This window comes from Thalassophryne amazonica, chromosome 21 (genome assembly GCF_902500255.1).
Source record: "Thalassophryne amazonica chromosome 21, fThaAma1.1, whole genome shotgun sequence".
Classification (NCBI taxonomy): domain Eukaryota; kingdom Metazoa; phylum Chordata; class Actinopteri; order Batrachoidiformes; family Batrachoididae; genus Thalassophryne; species Thalassophryne amazonica.
Window position 1 is genome coordinate 6025406 of NC_047123.1, and position 22548 is coordinate 6047953.

At 42.0% G+C, this 22548-nt stretch overlaps 2 protein-coding genes across 3 annotated transcripts in view; one reads left to right on the forward strand and one right to left on the reverse strand.

Annotated features, from left to right (window-relative positions):
• aven (apoptosis, caspase activation inhibitor) overlaps positions 1 to 22301 on the forward strand; it is a 62345-nt gene extending 40044 nt beyond the window's left edge. Inside the window, exons 3-7 of one of the 2 annotated variants that reach the window (XM_034161949.1) lie at positions 6512 to 6582; positions 6866 to 6961; positions 10947 to 11208; positions 13574 to 13735; positions 22202 to 22301. In XM_034161949.1, the coding sequence (XP_034017840.1) occupies positions 6512 to 6582; positions 6866 to 6961; positions 10947 to 11208; positions 13574 to 13701 (557 nt within the window). In that variant the 3' untranslated portion in view covers positions 13702 to 13735; positions 22202 to 22301. Of the gene's footprint in view, positions 1 to 6511; positions 6583 to 6865; positions 6962 to 10946; positions 11209 to 13573; positions 13736 to 18088; positions 18142 to 22201 lie in introns of those variants that run through there. The other variant, XM_034161948.1, reaches the window with a different exon arrangement.
• The window catches only part of LOC117502832 (ryanodine receptor 3-like), a 175561-nt gene continuing 168298 nt past the window's right edge, over positions 15286 to 22548 (reverse strand). Inside the window, 6 exon segments of the mRNA XM_034161947.1 lie at positions 15286 to 16232; positions 17674 to 17725; positions 17809 to 17909; positions 18171 to 18235; positions 18317 to 18473; positions 22144 to 22278. Of these exon segments, the coding sequence (XP_034017838.1) occupies positions 16137 to 16232; positions 17674 to 17725; positions 17809 to 17909; positions 18171 to 18235; positions 18317 to 18473; positions 22144 to 22278 (606 nt within the window). The 3' untranslated portion in view covers positions 15286 to 16136.

A 22548-nucleotide genomic window follows, 5' to 3' on the forward strand; every position in this document is an offset into this window, starting at 1 on the left:
TTAGTTTTTCAGCATCACTCTGAGACAAGACCTTTCTGATTTTAGAGATATTGCGTAAATGCAAAAAGGCAGTCCTACATATTTGTTTAATATGCGCTTTGAATGACATATCCTGATCAAAAATGACTCCAAGATTTCTCACAGTATTACTAGAGATCAGGGAAATGCCATCCAGAGTAACGATCTGGTTAGACACCATGCTTCTAAGATTTGTGGGGCCAAGTACAATAACTTCAGTTTTATCTGAGTTTAAAAGCAGGAAATTAGAGGTCATCCATGTCTTTATGTCTGTAAGACAATCCTGCAGTTTAGCTAATTGGTGTGTATCCTCTGGCTTCATGGATAGATAAAGCTGGGTATCATCTGCGTAACAATGAAAATTTAAGCAATACCGTCTAATAATACTGCCTAAGGGAAGCATGTATAAAGTGAATAAAATTGGTCCTAGCACAGAACCTTAAGATTTGTCTCCAGATTTGTGATTTCTAATTTATGAAGTTTGTTAAAGCTGCAGCGTGCAGGATTTAGAGGCGTATATTAACATGTAGCATTCATAAGTGTGTAAACCTGCAGTAATCAACCAGTTTGTCTTCATAAATTTACAATAATCTCTTCATAGGAGCGCATCCCCTCATGGAGGCCGCCACGTTGATACACATGCATAAAAGGAATATTCTTACTTTTGCGGGACAACTGATGGAACAAAAAAATAAGAATCTGGAGGAACCAACAGGACAAGATCCCTTTTAGAATTCATAAATGTTCTCTGTCCATAAAGGCCGTCTAATTCCAGTTTAAGTTGTTCCATGTGACACAGAGTTAGCTGATTCTGTGCCGCCTCTTGGCTTTGACTGAGAAGAACAGGAGTGAGGTGAAGATGAACAGTGACAGGATGAGAGCCGAGTGCAGCGAGAACAGTGGAACAGAAAGCAAGACCAGTGAGGACGCACAGCACGTCCTGGTGTGAAGGACAAGAGCGGGACAAGAGCAGGACGAGAGCAGGACGAACACAGGACTCGGCGGCATCACTGAGCCGCGCAAACAGGATTCAACCAGCAAGATGTCCAATGACAGAATCCTCCGTAAGGCTGTTAGACAGTATCAACGCAGGCTTTATTCAACACACAATAACTTTCGCAGGTTTGACTGACGCACTCGAACAATCTGTCAAACTTCACTCCGGTCTGTAAATATTTGACCTGTGACACTGAATTCATTTGTTATTGAGATGAAAGAAAAGTGACGAGGTTGAAATATTGGCTTTTAACCTTAATTTGAGGATGACTAACATCCCAACCAGGACACGGGGCTGCTGCATCCTTATTGGTCAGCTGTCACTCTGACATCAGCAAGTCATCAGGTAAAATGTGCTGAGTTATGTTCAAGTGGTGAGTTTGTAAAACGTTGCTGTCAGCGTGACATCTACAGATGCGTCACTGTTACTGAAGCACGACGGGAATAGACGTTAGCATGTTTAAGCGCTGTATTTTTTGGGTTTGGGTGGGGGTGGGGGGTTGTAACTACTCTGTGTTCAATCACATGGGAAGGGATGTACATTTACAAATAAAATGCATGTTGTCATTTTCCCCATAAAGTATCGTGTTTCCATTGAAACATGAGCTCGACGTCTCGGGCTAGTTTAGGAACCTGTCAGTGCAGTGCAGAACATCTCGACCGCTTCCAGTCACCAGTACGTATTTGTGTTTCTAGTTTAAGTTTATTATCACATTAACAGTTTGTCAGCTTGGTAAAGATGTATTTAAATAACCCTGACATGCTAGTAGTAGCTGCTAACTAGCCTGCAGCGAGTGCAGTACTTGTTACTGTACTATGTTGTAGGATTTTGCACTAAAAGCTGTGAAGGACTGAGGTGTTTGTGGAACTGTAAAGTAATGCTGCATTTGTAAAGGCATGTTGACCAAAGGGGGCCACCTACGCTGTATATTTGGTGGCCACAGAATAACCTTTAGCCACAGGTGGACCAAGGAGTCATAGATTGGAAAACAGGCCACAGTAGCCACTTTAAATTGCAGTTATTTATTTATTCCAATGTGAAAGTCAGTTGTCAACATCTTAGCTGCAGCATTTTGGGCATGTGGTGCATTTCTCCAGCATGCAGGTGCCTCAGCGGCTGGAGAAGGTCAAGGAGACGCCCACATTTCACCTGTCTGTGGCAGATACATGATTATTTTTACAGAGGTGAGGATGGACCAGTTCTCTACCTGGGTGGTTGCCATACAAGAACCGAGGTGGCTCTGTAGTGTGATGATGTTCTGTGGTAAGACGGCGATCAGTCCTCACTGTTGGTAGTATTGTTAGATTTGAGTTCTGCAGTGAGATCTGGAGCTTTTAGTGGTGATAAATCATTCAGTTCGTTTACAGAAGTGAAGGCATCAGCGAACAGTCACGTTCTCGCTCCTTTAATCTGTTTTGGGGTTTTTTGCGCTCTGTTGTGGAGGTTTGTAGGAGGTTTCTTTTATTCTTCTTGGCATCTGTTGCCATGGTTGTCTCAGTGTATCCAAAATATCTGGGTTGGTATTTCCGTGCGCAAGGGTTCATGATGACATCGAAGCCTGAGGTGAGTAGGTTGGGGGGGGGGGGGGGGGGGGGGGGGTGGTGTCTGTGTGTTTGAGACTGAAAGAGAACAAAGATGGTGAGGATTAGAGTCAGGTACGACATTAAACAGAGGAGCAAGAGCCGGAAACAATGTGGAGTAGAGAGACAGCCACGCTGTGCTCCACATTTCCGCTGGGTGCAGATTTGCTCACTAACACGGGATGTTGAGTTTAGGTTTGTGAACACCAGTGCAGATGGCTTGAGCCTGTGGTTCACTGAACACCTCAACAGTTCCATTACCACCACAGTGGAGACAACAGTAATCAAGTCTTATAGTATTTTTCCTGCATTTGATGACAAAAACTCAAATGACAGAATTTGGAAATCAGGTCTTGGTGTTGGCCTTATTTTTGCTGATATGAAAGTTTTTGTTTTACTGAATAAACAATGTAGAAAAGCACTGGCTGTTGGAAATGGTGTCATTACACAGTTTGTTCAGCAGAGGGTGCACTGGCAGCATTGTTTACAAAGCACGGTAGGGATCCTCATCACCCCTTAGTCACATGAGCTATGGAGACAGAGGCAAAGCAATGAGCTCCTATTCATTTTCAGTCAGAGTGGGTGTTTTACAGCAACAAGAGACAAATGGTTGCTATGCCACCAACGTAGCAGGACAAAAATAGACAAGTCTCTTTTATGCAAATCCTGAATGATTGGACACAGTTTCTGCCAGTCTGATTGGTTGATTGTTGGTTAAATTTATAGCTTTCTTAATTTTTTTTTTAAGAGGCTAAATTACGGTTCATTTCATAGGGTTTCATAATATTAGGAATGTTTGCCATTTTTATGTATACGTATATGTCAGTAGATACCCTCACCGGTCACTTTATTAGATACACCTCGTTACTACTGGGTTGGACCACCTTTTGCCTTCAGAGCTGCCTTAGTTCTTCATGGTATAAATTCAACAAGGTGTTGGAAACATTCCTCAGAGATTTTGGTCCATATTGACATGATGGCATCATGCAGTCGCCCATTCAACCAGTCTGTCCATTCTACTCTGACCTCTGACATCAACAAGGCGTTTTTATCCACACAGCTGACATTCACTGGATATCTTCTCTTTTTCAGACAATTCTATATAAACCCTAGAGATGGTTGTGAGTGAAAATCCCAGTAGATCAGCAGTTTCTGAAACACTCAGACCAGCCCGTCTGGCACCCACAACCACGCCACATTCAAAGTCACTTAAATTCTCTTTCTTCCCCATTTTGATGCTCACTTTGAACTCAGCAAGTCATCTTCACCAAGTTGAGATGCCTAAATGCAGTGAGTTGCTGCCAAGTGATTGGCTGATTAATTATTTGTGTTAACAAGCAGCCAGTTGAATCATGAGCATTGGACATCTCCAGCTGCTGGGGTCTTCAGCACTGAGGCACCTGCATGCTGGACAATGCACAGATAAACATACCACATGGCCAAAACATCGACACTAATGCTTCCTCACAATGCAAGCGATACTCCTCATCTGCATTTCCCTATGTAACACAGGATCATTCCATTGGTAAGAAACCGAGCTCAAAGTCTGACAACCATACAGTAAGACAGAAAGCACCACTACCCTAAAGACCTGGACAGTTGTTCTTCTGCAATGGTATCAGCATTGCTAAACACCGCTGTCCAGCGACCTCATGACTTAAGTGTCTCTTGATCTCAAAGGCTGAGGACCCAGACTTGAATGTCACTGCCGAGATAAGTAAAGATATACACAAGATTTCACCACATATAGATACGCTTCTGATAGCTAGATCCAGGAAGCCATTGAAAGCCTGGATCTTCGTCTTGATCCAGGAAAATCACAAATCCAGACACTGCGATTCCTCACTCACATTTTTAAGTGCTGCAATCAGGGTGGTCAACCTTTTCACACCAAGAAAAGCACCTAAGTTCAATGTCAAATGTTACATTGAATAGTGTAGGACCCAGAACACATTCCTGAGGAACTCCATTCAGTGTTTCTGCCTCCACTTCTTACAGAACTCACAGTAAGAAAAACTTAATCTTGGAAAACCATGAAATACTACAGACTTCTAACATTTCTGAGTAGTTCTGATGATCACATCTCATGTTTGTGTTTGGGAATGATTTTTTTTTTTTTTTTTTAGTTTATTGGTCACCTAATTTGCTTTGCAGCTAATGCTAAATGTGTGATTGTATTCCGACACTTTACAGTTGACTGTTGGAGTTAAACGTCCAATCAGCTGTGAGGATTAGATCCATGCTGATGTTGTCACTCAGGAAAGCCGCTCAGAATATTGCTAGCAAACGATGTTTGATCATCTTAAGATAACGGCCGTCACGTGAATCAGGTTTGGCGAGTTGCATTTCGATTTCCTGTCCAGCAAATCCAGCTTTAAAACGTGTCCCACTGAGGGTTTGTCTGATGGATGACGGACACGAGGGCTGATCCCGCTCCGCCGTCACACCAAGCTGACATTCCCATTCTCTTATCCGTCTGCGTCTCTGGCTTGGCGACCTTGGTAACGCTTGCATTCATAAATCATCTTTTGCTGTGGCTGTTTGACAGCTTTGGTCCGCGGAGACTAAACGGCCTCCCACAGCCTGTCCTTTCTGACCCTGTCAACTTGTTGTACAGCAAAGCAATTAAGAACAACTGCAGATGGCACCGAGTGTGAAAGAAGACACCTGAAACACTGTGAACAAAGATAAAAAGTGCACGTCTGTGACTGGCGGCGTGTCTGCTGTGGGGTCTCCAGCTGAGCGGCCACATCTGTGTGTGACGGGCCGACCGCCATCGTAGCATAAACACACACTAATCACATCAACTGCGTTATACACACACTCGGCCCCCAAGTCCAATTAAAGGATGTTATTCATTAGATTTTATTTTTAAACAAAGAAACGTGTTTGTCGGTTCATTTAATTAGTGCCAGCTTACATTTGGATCAGGAGGAGCTGCACAGCAACATCTAAAGGTCGGCCTTTGTGTTTGTGCTCTTAGTTCAAGGGCCACTTTTGGTACCACTTAAGGGGACTAAACAACACTTAAAATCAGTAAGTTGTTACCAACACAAAGGTGTATGGTGACCATCCAGATAGGAGTTCACAGGGTCAAAATTTAAACGTGATCCACTCATTTTTGAGAGGTACAGTAGTCTTCAGAATAATAGTAGTGCTATGTGACTAAAAAGATTAGTCCAGATTTTGAGTATATTTCTTATTGTTACATGGGAAACAAGGTACCAGTAGATTCAGTAGATTCTCACAAATCCAACAAGACCAAGCATTCATGATATGCACACTCTTAAGGCTATGAAATTGGGCTATTAGTAAAAAAAAAAAAAAGGTAGAAAAGGGGGTGTTCACAATAATAGTAGTGTGGCATTCAGTCAGTGAGTTCGTCAGTTTTATGGAATTTTGTGTCCCCTATTTAAGGATGAAGCCAGCACCTGTTGAACATGCTTTTCTCTTTGAAAGCCTGAGGAAAATGGGACGTTCAAGACATTGTTCAGAAGAACAGCGTAGTTTGATTAAAAAGTTGATTGGAGAGGGGAAAACTTATACGCAGGTGCAAAAAATATAGGCTGTTCATCTACAATGATCTCCAATGCTTTAAAATGGACAAAAAACCAGAGACGCGTGGAAGAAAACGGAAAACAACCATCAAAATGGATAGAAGAATAACCAGAATGGCAAAGGCTCACCCATTGATCAGCTCCAGGATGATCAAAGACAGTCTGGAGTTACCTGCTCCGGCTCCGTTTCAGATCTCTCGCTGTCAGTTTCCACACAAACTAAGATTCATTGATCATTTCAGATGTTTCACTCGTTCATCTTTCAGAAGCTCTAAGACACAATTTATATATTAAAAAAAATTGTAATGAAGTGACGGCGGCACGGCGGTGATGTGTCTCACTGTGTGTCTCATCCACAGGTGATTCTTTCACTCAGTTCCGTTTGTCAGACGAGAAGGACTGGGACACGGACTCGTTTGAAGCCAGTCAGGTAAATCCAGCTTCTGTCAGAAGCATTCTGACACGTTCAGTTTGACTGATTCATAAAATGAAGGCAAAGGGAGATGAACGATTAAACATAAAGTGAGAAACGTCTGTTTTGTCAGTTCCTGTTTTTGTCACACTTGATTGTTTTTGGGTGTTTATTCTGAACGGGTTCAGAAAGTCCAAAGTCCAAATCAGACGGCTGGTTTTGGATCTGAGGGACAGTGTTGTCATCAGCGACGCCTCTCAGAACTAAAACCCACTTTCTGTGTTCTGTCGTTGCCCGTCAGATGTCGGCTGTGTTTCTGGACCTGGTGGAGCTCACGAAGTGCCTTCGACACCTCCCCCTCCACCAGAGACTGGACCTGGAGCCCGAGCTGGTCCAGGTAGGCTGTGTCAGCAGGTCTGGGTCTTCTGAGTTACATCAGAACAAATTACAGTAAACAATGCACTTCATACTACAAATGTACACAACCACAAAGAGTTTATCTTAAAAATATCAAATTCTAAGTATTCAAATATCCATTTTCAAAATGCATACTTTGTTTTATTTATAGTATTTTGTGTCTCAGACTTGTTCTTTCCGCTGTGTTCAGTGTTTCTGCTGAAATACACAATTGCAACATATAGTAGTGTTCAGAATAATGGTAGTGTGGCATTCAGTCAGTGAGTTCGTCAGTTTTGTGGAACAAACAGGTGTGAATCAGGTGTCCCCTATTTAAGGATGAAGCCAGCACCTGTTGAACATGCTTTTCTCTTTGAAAGCCTGAGGAAAATGGGACGTTCAAGACATTGTTCAGAAGAACAGTGTAGTTTGATTAAAAAGTTGATTGGAGAGGCGAAAACTTATACGCAGGTGCAAAAAATTATATGTTGTTCATCTACAATGATCTCCAGTGCTTTAAAATGGACAAAAAAACCAGAGACGCGTGGAAGAAAACGGAAAACAACCATCAAAATGGATAGAAGAATAGCCAGAATGGCAAAGGCTCACCCACTGATCAGCTCCAGGATGATCAAAGACAGTCTGGAGTTACCTGTAAGTGCTGTGACAGTTAGAAGACGCCTGTGTGAAGCTCATTTATTTGCAAGAATCCCCCGCAAAGATGTGCAAAAGAGGTTACAATTTGCCAAAGAACACATCAACTGATCTAAAGAGAAATGGAGGAATATTTTGTGGACTGATGAGAGTAAAATTGTTCTTTTTGGGTCCAAGGGCCGCAGACAGTTTGTGAGACGACCCCCAAACTCTGAATTCAAGCCACAGTTCACAGTGAAGACAGTGAAGCATGGTGGTGCAAGCATCATGATATGGGCATGTTTCTCCTACTATGGTGTTGGGCCTATATATCGCATACCAGGTATCATGGATCAGTTTGGATATGTCAAAATACTTGAAGAGGTCATGTTGCCTTATGCTGAAGAGGACATGCCCTTGAAATGGGTGTTTCAACAAGACAGTGACCCCAAGCACACTAGTAAACCAGCAAAATCTTGGTTCCAAACCAACACAATTAATGCCTCGCAGATGTGAAGAAATCATGAAAAACTGTGGTTATACAACTACACTCAACAAAAATATAAACGCAACACTTTTGGTTTTGCTCCCATTTTGTATGAGATGAACCAAAGATCTAAAACTTTTTCCACATACACAATATCACCATTTCCCTCAAATATTGTTCACAAACCAGTCTAAATCTGTGATAGTGAGCACTTCTCCTTTGCTGAGATAATCCATCCCACCTCACAGGTGTGCCATATCAAGATGCTGATTAGACACCATGATTAGTGCACAGGTGTGCCCTAGACTGTCCACAATAAAAGGCCACTCTGAAAGGTGCAGTTTTATCACACAGCACAATGCCACAGATGTCGCAAGATTTGAGGGAGCGTGCAATTGGCATGCTGACAGCAGGAATGTCAACCAGAGCTGTTGCTCGTGTATTGAATGTTCATTTCTCTACCATAAGCCGCCTCCAAAGGCGTTTCAGAGAATTTGGCAGTACATCCAACCAGCCTCACAACCACAGAGCACGTGTAACCACACCAGCCCAGGACCTCCACATCCAGCATGTTCACCTCCAAGATCGTCTGAGATCAGCCACTCGGACAGCTGCTGAAACAATCGGTTTGCATAACCAAAGAATTTCTGCACAAACTGTCAGAAACCGTCTCAGGGAAGCTCATCTGCATGCTCGTCGTCTTCATCGGGGTCTCGACCTGACTCCAGTTCATCATCGTAACCGACTTGAGTGGGCAAATGCTCACATTCACTGGCGTTTGGCACGTTGGAGAGGTGTTCTCTTCACGGATGAATCCTGGTTCACACTGTTCGGGGCAGATGGCAGACAGCGTGTGTGGCGTCGTGTGGGTGAGCGGTTTTCTGATGTCAGTGTTGTGGATCGAGTGGCCCATGGTGGCGGTGGGGTTATGGTATGGGCAGGCGTCTGTTATGGACGAAGAACACAGGTGCATTTTATTGATGGCATTTTGAATGCACAGAGATACCGTGACGAGATTCTGAGGCCCATTGTTGTGCCATACATCCAAGAACATCACCTCATGTTGCAGCAGGATAATGCACAGCCCCATGTTGCAAGGATCTGTGCACAATCTTGGAAGCTGAAAATGTCCCAGTTCTTGCATGGCCGGCATACTCACCGGACATGTCACCTATTGAGCATGTTTGGGATGCTCTGGACCGGCGTATACGACAGCGTGTACCAGTTCCTGCCAATATCCAGCAACTTCGCACAGCCATTGAAGAGGAGTGGACCAACATTCCACAGGCCACAATTGACAACCTGGCACTGCATGAGGCAAATGGTGGTCACACCAGATACTGACTGGTATCCCCCCCCCAATAAAACAAAACTGCACCTTTCAGAGTGGCCTTTTATTGTGGGCAGTCTAAGGCACACCTGTGCACTAATCATGGTGTCTAATCAGCATCTTGGTATGGCACACCTGCGAGGTGGAATTAATTATCTCAGCAAAGGAGAAGTGCTCACTATCACGGATTTAGACTGGTTTGTGAACAATATTTGAGGGAAACGGTGATATTGTGTATGTGGAAAAGGTTTTAGATCTTTGAGTTCATCTCATACAAAATGGGAGCAAAACCAAAAGTGTTGCGTTTATATTTTTGTTGAGTGTAAATCCTAGTTTAGTGATTCACAGGATTGCTAAAAAAGCAGTTTGAACATAATAGTTTTGAGTTTGTAGCGTCAACAGCAGATGCTACTATTATTGTGAACACCCTCTTTTCTACTTTTTTTTTACTAATAGCCCAATTTCATAGCCTTAAGAGTGTGCATATCATGAATGCTTGGTCTTGTTGGATTTGTGAGAATCTCCTGAATCTACTGGTACCTTGTTTCCCATGTAACAAAATCTGGACTAATCTTTTTAGTCACATAGCACTATTATTATTCTGAAGACTACTGTATGTAGTAACGATATAAACTTAAATTGAACCTTTTCATTATGTGACTAATGGAAAAGTATGATTTCATGTTTAATAGTAAGCAGAGGTGAGCCTTTAATCAATTCCTTGAAATAGCCTTTCTAAATATTCCCCTCTGAGGACTGGCCCAAAGGTTTGACCTTGACATGTGACCTTGATTTGTTTTTTTTTGGGGGGGGGGTGGGGGTGACAGATTTTTCTCAACATCATATCACTTTGTTCTTAGGTGATCCTCAGTAATTCAGGCAAGTTTGGCCCAAATCCATTGTAATTTTATTTTTGGTCTCACATACAAGAACCATGACTTACAGATGTAGTTATCATCATAAAAAATAAATAAATCAGTCAAATTTTCTCTAAGTAAATACACCTCTCCATCTCTAAGAGGCAGTGCTATGCACATAATTGTACCTTCCTAAACAAAATATACAACCCTGCAAAATATCATTCATCAACGTAATGTATGGGATTTATGTAATGACAGTAAATGCATCACAAGAGATCGTGAGACATTAGAATGAAAGTGGGAAAAACGACACTCGTTTTAGGTTAACTCTGCATTTGTCAGTTGTTAGTTATGACAGTTCAGTTGGTTAATTCTTTAATAGATGCAGTTCATGCATGATGTCGGTGGCTGTTCTGTAATTCCACACTGGACCAGAGGGAGGCAGCAGTGGCTGCTACTGGGAGGGATGAAGTTCTGTGCAAATGTTTGACATTTGAAATCAGCTGAAGCTGGTTTCTGATTTGTCAGAATTTGACTTTCTGCACAACTGAATTTTCCACAACGTCAGAAGTGTCAATAATCCTGCCCCTTCTGTCTGCCCAATCAAATGTGCCGTCTCACTGTATCCAATTACTTTAAATATCTCTGTGGCCTTGTTGTCATCTTGATGTTTCAGGTTTCCACACCGATAGATCTTCCCGCTATGAACGTTGCACCAAAACAGGACACGCACAAATTAGCTGTCCATGCTCCACCCACCGCAACATTGAAAGAACTTGATGCCAGAAGAGTTGCCGTGGCAACAAACCCAGCACCAGGCTTGGATGTGGGGCTTCAGGATGTCGACGAGGAACTGGATCAGTTGCTCAGTTTGCAGAAACCCGTCTCAGAAAACCAGTTTGTCCAAACCGAAGATGAAAATCTGCTTCCAGTGAAATGTGAGTAAATTCAGTGTAAATCGACTTCAGGGAAATTATGAATTAAAACTGTTGAGTAATGCTGAGTTTAGGATTTAAAGTGTTGATGAAGTGGGTTCAGCACAGTCAGGCTTTATTTGTGTGAGCCGTCTCAAGAAATCCTAAAGTCCATTCAGTTAGTTGGTACCACGACAGTAATTATGAGCTTGATTTCAAAAATCAAAATCAAATCAATTTTATTTATATAGCGCCAAATCACAACAAACAGTTGCCCCAAGGCGCCTTATATTGTAAGGCAAGGCCACACAATAATTACGGAAAAACCCCAACGGTCAAAACGACCCCCTGTGAGCACGCACTTGGCAACAGTGGGAAGGAAAAACTCCCTTTTAACAGGAAGAAACCTCCAGCAGAACCAGGCTCAGGGAGGGGCAGTCTTCTGCTGGGACTGATTTCTGGGTGGTAATGTAAAAGTTACATGTGTAGTTATTATTTTTGAATTTGCTGTTGGTGGTGTAACTGTAAATTCCTAATATATTTATTTTGCCCCCCCGCACAATTGAGTGAAAGTGATGCTTTAGTTCTTTGCCCAGAAGTCAATCAATTCAATCAATTTTATTTATATAGCGCCAAATCACAACAAACAGTTGCCCCAAGGCACTTTATATTGTAAGGCAAGGCCATACAATAATTACGTAAAACCCCAACGGTCAAAACGACCCCCTGTGAGCAAGCACTTGGCGACAGTGGGAAGGAAAAACTCCCTTTTAACAGGAAGAAACCTCCAGCAGAACCAGGCTCAGGGAGGGGCAGTCTTCTGCTGGGACTGGTTGGGGCTGAGGGAGAGAACCAGGAACTGGAGGCTTTTCAGGGAACTTTTAGGACAACCTGGTAATAATGAATTACAATAGTCCAGCCTAGAGGAAATAAATGCATGAATTAGTTTTTCAGCATCACTCTGAGACAAGACCTTTCTAATTTTAGAGATATTGCGTAAATGCAAAAAAGCAGTCCTACATATTTGTTTAATATGCGCATTGAATGACATATCCTGATCAAAAATGACTCCAAGATTTCTCACAGTATTACTAGAGGTCAGGGTAATGGCATCCAGAGTAAGGATCTGGTTAGACACCATGTTTCTAAGATTTGTGGGGCCAAGTACAATAACTTCAGTTTTATCTGAATTTAAAAGCAGGAAATTAGAGGTCATCCATGTCTTTATGTCTGTAAGAGAATCCTGCAGTTTAGCTAATTGGTGTGTGTCCTCTGGCTTCATGGATAGATAAAGCTGGGTATCATCTGCGTAACAATGAAAATTTAAGCAATGCCATCTAATAATACTGCCTAAGGGAAGCATGTATAAAGTGAATAAAATTGGTCCTAGCACAGAACCTTGTGGAACTCCATAATTAACCTTAGTCTGTGAAGAAGATTCCCCATTTACATGAACAAATTGTAATCTATTAGATAAATATGAATCAAGCCACCGCAGTGCAGTGCCTTTAATACCTATGGCATGCTCTAATCTCTGTAATAAGACTGTAAAAACGAGAAGTGAATTTAGTTTTATAGAATGAATGTTATCTGTAATAAATACCAAAAGACTGATTTTTTTTTAAAATTCATTTTATTGTGTATTTGAAATGCAAATACAAAAAAACAAAAACAAAATCCCATCTCACACAGGTGCACATCCAGATATAGGTGGTGGGGTTTTGTGTGCCAAAGGCATGCCCCCCAACCCCAGAAAATTTTTTAAAAATCTCCAGCCTTTTTCCTGCATCTAAAGGTAAACTGGGTACCTGAATACCAACAAATTAATCATCATTTTTAGTACATGATTTATTTATTTATTTTTACATTAAACATCATTCAGCCTTTGTCACCCCATTACAGATTTATAATATGACATATTGGAAAGTGAGATAAAAAGCTAATTGACTCGATGGTCCGAGCAGTGTGGTGGATTTGCACTTTTCAGCTCAAGTGTTTATCACGTCACATGTTCCCTTGGCTGAAAAATTGTTACTTATGGAGACATTCAGAAAAAATTAATGGATCACCATGCGTTTCCATCATAATGAGGTCAGTTTTCAGAAATGTGCTCATTTTGTTTGTATTTTGATAGAAAACCTTGTTTTGTATACATTAAATTCTTATTTCAGATGTGAATAATTTTAAATATTGCTTAAAGAGTGAATCCATTTGAATTCACTTCAGATGAAATTTAAGCTGATACTCTAACAGCTGTGAACTTAAGGTTGTCATGGTGATGGAGCATCATTCATGGCCATGAACGTCTTGGCTTTAGGCTTAACATATCTCGCTAACACTCTGGCTTCATAGTTAAGACAGGAAATCTGAATTTTGTTTGTTTCTTCAGTGGAGTCTGAGGATGTCACCACAGAGGATAAGACTGAGGAGGTAGTTGAAACTGTAGCGCCTCCTCTGGTCAGACAGCAAGTGACGGAGGAGGATCTGGAGGACTGGTTGGACAGTATGATCTCCTGACCCGCCGCAGTCCATCAAGACCAGAGGAATGAAGGTGAAACAGGATCTGAATTTCAAATAAATCTCAGTCTGCATCAGATTTATTCTGAATTATAGTTGCTCTACTTTAACTATGGTCATTTTGCTGAAGGGAGTTTGGACAATTTAACAAAAAAAAAAATTCTATGAGAATCCATATCATTCAGTTCTCTGTACTCCACTTTTTTGGAATCTTTATGATCAGACAAATAATGTGGTATATTTTCAGTATGATTGGAGCTTTTTTAAATTTGGTGTAGGCCACGATATACTGATGCTGGATTTTAAGTGCTGTTTAGTTCTATTAAGTGGTACCAAGAACCTGCCTGGCCCATGGACTATAATGTCCAACTGCTGTCTGAGGATTTTGTTTTTAACAAACTACTTATCGTGGATTAATCCTGAGAAATTGATGAAAAAACTCTTGATAACTTATGAAATTGTAAATTAACCTTGCGTAACGTGAAGTGTAATTTATTCTGAAGGAGACACAAATAGAAGCTGCACAAATTTATTCTTCACCTTGAAGCCCTGGTGCTGTTCATATTGAAGTGATCAGCACCACGGACAGCTCAGCGTCCAAAGCTCCAAACAGCATATGTGGCTTTTTTTTTGTAAGACTTCATGAAGAATGTTCATTATTAGGAACATCAATCACTTTCTTTGAGTTGGTGAAAAATGTGGATTAATCTGTACTGAGTCCACAGGCCAAGAAGGTTTTTGCTACTGCTTAAGTCTCAGTTCACTGTGGCTATTTCAGGCTGGCAGCTAAGCATTTAAAAATGCTCTAGTCATAGTGAAAAGTGTATACCAGCTTAATTTTCTGGTCATAAAGATTCCAAAAAAGGTACAATTTAAACTGAGTGAAAGCTATTGAGTCAGAGGGTAAAAATGTCTTTTTGTATAAAGTGATGCAAAAGAAATAGTGTGACATGTTTCAGGGTAATATGTCATAGACGCCAATTGGCGTTGACTTTGACCATTATTTTTGAGACCAAGAATTCAAAAGTATTCTATTTATTAATTGTATTAGCACAACTAATAATTTGCATCACTTTTTACCCCTGTAGAAAATGTACGTTTACCCCATCTTAAGTAGTCCAAACTAAACCTTTTGATGAAACTTCTCCATATGATTGGAATATTTTAAATGTTGACCCTTGTGTCATCCTTCATTGATACCTACTCAGTTAGAGCTGCCACCCTGGGATGGCCACCATCATTTTTATGTAGCACATGGAAGTTTCTCAGGATCATTAGTTGTGAAGAGACCTGTCACTCTGTCCAAATTCTGAAAATATACTTGGCACAATAATTGATCATGAGCATTAAAATAAAGAGGGGAAAAAAGCTACATTTTGGAGGAAATGCATGATTGATTGATTGATTTTTTTTGTTGTAGCCTGAGTGGTGCAGTGAGTTTGGAGGTGTCGAGACGACACACGTTTCAGAATGTTCAGGTTGCACAGAGAGAAGTCTGTGTTCCCGCTCAGAATGTGGAGGTTGAAACAACAGCCTGCAGACATCGTTGGTTTTGCACCACTTACTTTATTCTTTTCCTCCTCCTCCTCCTCAAAAAAAAAATCAAAAAAGCCCCCCCCAAAAAAGCGACTACATACAAATATGGAGCAGTGAAGCGGTTTGTTGTACTGTTGACAGACGTGCAGGTGGCTGAGACACCACAGTGTCCAAACAAAACCAAGCATTTAAACATGGATGAGCTCGACTTTATACAACAAGGGTTGTTTTGTTTTTTTTATTTATTTATTTTTTTATGTAAAACCCACAAAACTTGCTTGACCAAAAATTGCTTGGCTGGGCGGGATTCTTGCATAGTTTCCTCAGAAGGCACATTGGCGCGCACTAAACAAGCTACGAGAATCAAATCTGGTCTTCTCTCATTTCCAGGATTAACGACAGCACTCGTCCGTTTATCTGCAGAACGTTCCCCCGTCATGCTCCGCCCCCTCACATGTCAAATATCTACACGAGAAAATTGTGCAACACATTTTAAGCAGTAAAAAGTGCTTCATATCTGCTGTAAAGCAACAAGGTAGAGGATTTGGATGCACAAACCAAAGACACCAATCAGTCAGTTTAAAGCTTTGGTATTTCATTCAAAAAAAAATTTTTTTTAACTAATTGAGCCCCAGTTGATGATGTCATTCAAACTCCGGGTGATGTCATTCAAATTATTTTTATCCAATCAGGAGTACAAAAAAAAGTTCTTTAATTTACAATGCGAAAACAGAACAGCGCTGAAGCTGATTAAAGGTTCTTTCAGTGGGCGAATGATTTCAGCAGTAACTGATAATTTTGTTTTGTTTTTTTTACTCTTTTTTCCCAGTTCTAACGTTAGAGTGAAGGCGGTTCCAGTGTCTCTTTCCGATAGGGATGTTTAGGGCAGTGTGGCCTGTTTAGCCCAACTGGTCCTCATATTGCTTCCGGAAGCAGTCTCCAGTAGGGAAGAAGTCCCAGCATCTCTCCTGGTACATCTTCCACACGTACGACTCCTGCAGGTGGAAAAATACAGTAATGTGAGTTGGGGAACAGAAATGTTTGAGAGGACTTCAGTCCTTGAACACAACTTCTTTACAGTCTTTCCTGAAGCATTTGATGAGGATGACTGGCATTGGACCAAATCCCTGGAAGTGGGTGTGACACTACCACCATCTAGGACAGTGGTGTCCATAGTATTCCAGAAAAGGCCAAGGGAGGGCAGGCTTTCTTTGTAGCTACTGAGTCCAGAAGGTGATTTTTCACTGATGAACTCATCCCATCTGCTCAAAGTGATCATCAGTGAAATCACCTGCTGGAGTCAGTGGCTGCAAAGAAAATCTGTCCCCTCTTGGCCTTTCCTGGAATACTTTGGACACAACTGCTCAATGGTTGCTAAAGTTAGCACTCAGTATGTATCCTTCATTAATATTTATGGCTACCGTACTGCCATATCAAAAGTTTTGCTACTCCGGGTGGTCATGACCAACCAAGCTGGCCCACAGTCTGAAAAATGTTTGGGTTTCCCCATACGGTTCTGGACATCATAATAGACTTATACACAGATACTGGAAGTCCAATGCAGAGGTCTGACCTGCCCATTGACCTCCGGTGTTCCTCAGGGATGTGGTCTGGTTCTGACACTGTTCAGCGTTTGCACAGACTTAGGGTTGGTGTGGTCGTTGAGTCCAGTGGTTTTACCTTCCTCTGTCAGTGAGGAAAGGCTTGCCAACCTTGATTATGGAGATGCTGTCGTGATCTTTTTGAGATTGGTGCATTCCCTGAGTACAGCACTCAAGAAGCTGAGTGAGGCGTCAGTGTGTCTAGGTGTGTGATGGTCCTGGAGCAACACAAAGATCCAGGCTTTCAGTGAGCTCCTGGACTTGGCCATCAGACGGTCTATTATGTGGGAGCTCAGTCTTTGAAAGCAACAACCATTTCAGATGACTTTCTGGAGTCATGAGGCGATTGGACATTGTTTGGTGATGCTGCGACCTGACGTCCAAGTCTTCAGGGTGATGGTGCTCCCTGTCATTTTGTAAGTTTGTGAGACCTGGGTTGGTGTCTCTGGCATCTATATGGGACTCTGTGCAATTCCACGACGTGGGGGTATTGCACAAGTCTGTGCTTCCAAAGCTGACCCCTGGACTCAGAGAACCTCAGGTAGCTCATTCTGACACTGCTCTTAAATTCTTTGTCGTCATCAAGGCCTGCGTTTGCTGATTTTGACAAACCATGTATGTGCACCAAATAAAAATAACTGGATTCACAGGTGCAGGGCAACAAGTTCTCAAAAAGAGTCCCACAGCCCACTTGTTGCTGCTTCCTCCTGCTAAGGAGCACTTGTGCAACATTTCAACCCACTAGATGTTGCATAAGTGAAGCCGACTGGAAGAAAGAGTCAACAAGCGGGTTACTGTGCATCCTTCACTGTTCCAACGTACCACAGTCACGTACCTGACCCGTGTGTTCTGTCTCATCCTTGTTAATCAGGTACATCAGGAAGAACCTAAAAATACAGAAAAATCCAAAGCAAAACCATCAGCAGGATTATTGTGATTATTTTTGGTTTGTTTTTATCGTCCCACTCACAGGTAGTTTGCCAGGTTGTGCTCTTGTAAGGTGTGAGTTTCAAACCCGTGAGGCGTGCGATCAAAGTAGTCGTTCCCAATACCACAGATGAAGCACTTGGTCTGAAAGAAAGAGAAAAGAGCTTGTGACTGGAAAGTCATGAGTTCAACCCCCGAGGCAGATGGGGGAAGTTGAATGAAGAGAACTCGTCTCATGACCATCACCAAGCACCATAACCTGCACGGCGGCGCTCTGACATGAGTGTGGATGAAAAATCTGTTTTGTTTTCTTTGTTTTTCAGGATGTGTTTGTTGCCTCGTCTGTGCTGCTCGATACAAAATGAGAACAAAAAAAGCTGCACATCTGACACCGTCACGTCTCACCTCCATGTCCTCCTTCACCTGCTCCTGCTGGTCTCTCAGCTCCCCAAAGGCATCGATGATCAAACCTGAAGGAGGTCAGACAGTCACAATTTTATGCACGGCAGCTTTTCTTTTTATACCAATGAGATTAGGTCAAGGCGTCGTACCCTGAATGATGGCTAACAGGATGACGATGACGAAGAAGAAGAAGGTGATGTCAAAGAGGATGCGGTACAGCTCATAAGGGTCTCCAGCCGGGTCCTCCAACTCGTCTCCGATTCCTCCTCCGGCTCTCACACCCACGTACATGTGGAACATGTAACACTGCATCAACACAAACATTCACAGCTGCTGTAAGCACTTCAGTGTTATGTCAGACTGTTTTGTTTCTGTGGTAACCAGAAGAAGAAATCTGTCTGAGGCATCACTATCATGTGACGACATGTGAAATCTGATTTGTTCACTTTAAGAAATTGAAATGTTTTGTTTGTTCACAACAGCTCAGCTTTTGCAATATCATAAAATATATAAAAACAAAGCAAAACCCAATCGATATATCGATGAGCCTTTCACAAACATATCAGCATCTGTTATTTTTGCCAGTATGAAAAGTTTTATTCTACAGAATAAGCAATGCAGAAAAAAACAATTTGGATATCATTTGGCTTATCCAGCAGAAGCATTGTTTATATTGCTGCCAGGCATGGCTGGGACCCCATCACCCCTTGGTCACATTAGCTACATGAGGCAAGACAGCCATGATGTATGGTTGTTATTTATAATAAAGTTCATTTTAATCTGCAAGACATCAAGCCTGAATTACATCTTTGTTATAAGAGTTTGATAATAAAATGTTAGGAATCATTGTGATTTTTATACAATACACACACACTACCAATAAAAAGTATGGACACACTTTCCCATTAAAATGGGAAAGTCTCCGCTTGACATCATGTGGTCATACATTGTTAGCACATTGATACATTTGTTAGCTGCAAGCGATCAGAGATCTTTGCGGTTGTGAGGCTGGTTGGATGTACTGCCAAATTCTCTGAAACGCCTTTGGAGACGGCTTATGGTAGAGAAATGAACATTCAATACACGAGCAACAGTTCTGGTTGACATTCCTGCTGTCAGCATGCCAATTGCACGCTCCCTCAAATCTTGCGACATCTGTGGCATTGTGCTGTGTGATAAAACTGCACCTTTCAGAGTGGCCTTTTATTGTGGGCAGTCTAAGGCACACCTGTGCACTAATCATGGTGTCTAATCAGCATCTTGATATGGCACACCTGTGAGGTGGGATGGATTATCTCAGCAAAGGAGAAGTGCTCACTATCACAGATTTAGACTGGTTTGTGAACAATATTTGAGGGAAATGGTGATATTGTGTATGTGGAAAAAGTTTTAGATCTTTGGGTTCATCTCATACAAAATGGGAGCAAAACCAAAAGTGTTGCGTTTATATTTTTGTTGAGTGTATGTAAGAAAGTCGTGCTGATAAAGATCGCCGCAGAATGCTGCGTCGCACGTTTTGCTCAGTTTTTTTTCCCCCAACACGGAGCAGATCTTCAGCCGCCGGCTCCAGCAGACTCGAACCTGCTGCTGCGCTCTGGCGTCATCGTGCCGTCTCCTGTTTGCTGAAGCTCTCCACCTCATGCTCAAAGTTTACAGAAGCCGTCCTCAGGGAGCCAAGCTCCAAAAGGAGCGTTGGGAATGTTGCCAGCTGGTGTATCCCCATAATCATTCACAAACAAAATCTGCTGAACTGTTTCTGCCAGAGAAGCTGTCGCCGCGCAGCGCTCCAGATTCATCATTTCTCTGATTATGATCCACTCATGCTGTCCTTCCATCCATTTTCTAAACCTGCTTATTCCAGTTAAAGGTCACATGTTGTTTAGGCCAATAACAATGAGAGCATAACTGCAAAAAATACTAACATAATACTGAAATGTGCAACAAAATAATATCTCAGACATTCACTTCCAGGTGCAGCTGTGAGCTACTTTTAGTTTATTAACGCAGCGAGATCAGACGTCACCATACCGAGTGTCGTTCACGGAAATTGTGCCGCTGTATCGAAAAGTGAAGATCGTGAAGCAGAGTCTGGTTTAGAGCAGGGTTGCCCAATTTGGGGCCCACACTCCCACAGTTTCAGCTTGACGCAGTGAAGCTTTATGCAAAGATTGTTTTAGGTTCATATTTTCATTCGGCACTAAAAAGATTTTAAATCGGTCCATATTTAGTTTGATTGTTTAAAAAAAACAAAACACTAAGCAGCTAAAACAGCAACATACGTTTGTCTGTGGCTGTATCTCATGGGTTAAAAATTTAACCACACATATGCGTGTGCATGTGGTGTCATGTGTGTTTTGGGGCCGAAATATGATACTCTGTCAAAGCAACACCCCATTCTGCACTAATCAAAGCAGCAGCAATGTCAGCGTGGATGGCGCCGTACCACGGAGGAAGCGACTGTGTGAATTTTCACTCCTCTCTGCTCCGTTTCCTGCTTGCCATGAGCCACAGTCGTCCTCCTCCCTTTCTTCGTGGGAACACTGGCAGACACTCCCCAAGTGGAGCAGGTGACTCTTTTTACTGTTGTGTTTTGCTGATGGTGAATCTGATTAAAACTAATCCACTAAGTCGGCGTGATGTCATCGTTTTATAATTGCCATGGCACGGTCATTCGGAACCGAGCCGAAAGAGGAGCAGTAGCGAGTCCAGCGGAGAGGGAGAGAGAGAGAGGTTTTTAATCAGTCGGACCTGCAGCCTGGAGGACTGATGCCCAGCCGCTAACAGACTGTGGCAGCAGCAGAGAACGAGTCAGTTGGAAGAAAAGTGCTTAATCAGTGAAGTTCCACAAAAACCACACATGAATGGTATGTTTTTTTCTTTACTTTTTACACGAGGGGCATAAGTTGAGCTTTTCGGTGAGCTGATGTGACACCGATAACACCACGCGCATTTGAAGGAACGAGTCACATCTCGCATAACGGAGGACATTATTTGTACGCTACGTTTGTTTTACGAATGAGAACATTTTACTGATTAAATGTGAATAAGCCAGTTTCAAGTTTCTCAGTGCGTGTGCAAAATTAGACTTGCTCTTTCAAAGAGCAGCCCCCACACCCCCCATAATCAATACTGTGTTTTTACTTCACAGTTTGAAGTGACGTTTGTTTCAGAGGGCTTCATACCCATTAAAATTCAACAGAATATACAAAATTAGACTTGCTCTTTTAAAAATGTCCTGGGGGAGCACCCCCAGAATCAAGACTACCCCCCCACCACCCTTTTATGTTCAGGTTTTGCATTCTTTTTATGCTTTTTCTCTCTCTCCTTAGAGGCTATTTAGAATAGATCTGTATACTGTACTTACTGAGGAAAAAAGTGTGTGGCCCCACTACATCACATTTTAGGGAATTGTTGGAAATGATTTTTGCCAGGAAAAAATTTCAGTCTGATGAAAATTTATTGCTTTAACTCATGCCATATCTTCAAAAAGCAATTTCAGTCAGACTTGTTGGATAAACTCAGTGGATTGTCATCTCAACGCAGGTCACGTCAGGGTCAAATGTCAAATTAGAGGTCACCACTGAAACGCGACCGTATTTTTAAGCCAAAGGAAAGCGATTTCAATCTAACTAGACGAGATACTGAAACAGTTTCCTGTAAAGACGTCTGGTCTCCAGGAGGCTAACGAAAGTATCAGATCTCTGGCATCAATGTCAAGAAAAAAAAAAAAAAAAATTCAACATATTTGAAAATTTTTGCCTCCGTGAAAGATGTCAGAAAATGTGCATTCATGCCCACATTTTCTGACATGTAACCTTAAAGTGAATATCTTGGAAATTAAATGTCAAATGAGCTGATTGTTCTACATAAATAAAGAATTATGAAAGTACTGATGTATTGTTTCATTTTTGGAGCCGTATTCTCTGAGAAATTAAGTTATAAACATGAAATGAAGGGAATGTGCAGCCAAACGTACCGTCATCATGTCGTCGCATTTCATGTCCGGCTCGTCTTCGTCTTCGCTCTTATTGTAGAACTTCCTGAAGAAGTTGAAGGCCACCACAGTGTAGAGATAGACGACCACGGCCAGCAGACCCACCGTCAGCACGAGCTGAGAGAGAAAATCAGAGCCACCATTGTTCCAGGCGCTAAAACCTTTCACCTCCTTTTCTTCCTCCAGGGACAAACTCTCGCCTACGTGCTTGTGTGTTATTAAAAACGCTGCACAAAGTAGCTTCAGTATGTTTCAAAGCCTCTCCAGCTGAAATTTTAAGAGCTGCTTTTATCGGCATTCTGAGACCTTTCAGACCTTCAACAACTCGCAGAAACAAATCAGAGTCAATACCAAACGGTCTCTGTCCGTCTGTTACCGTTTCTCAGA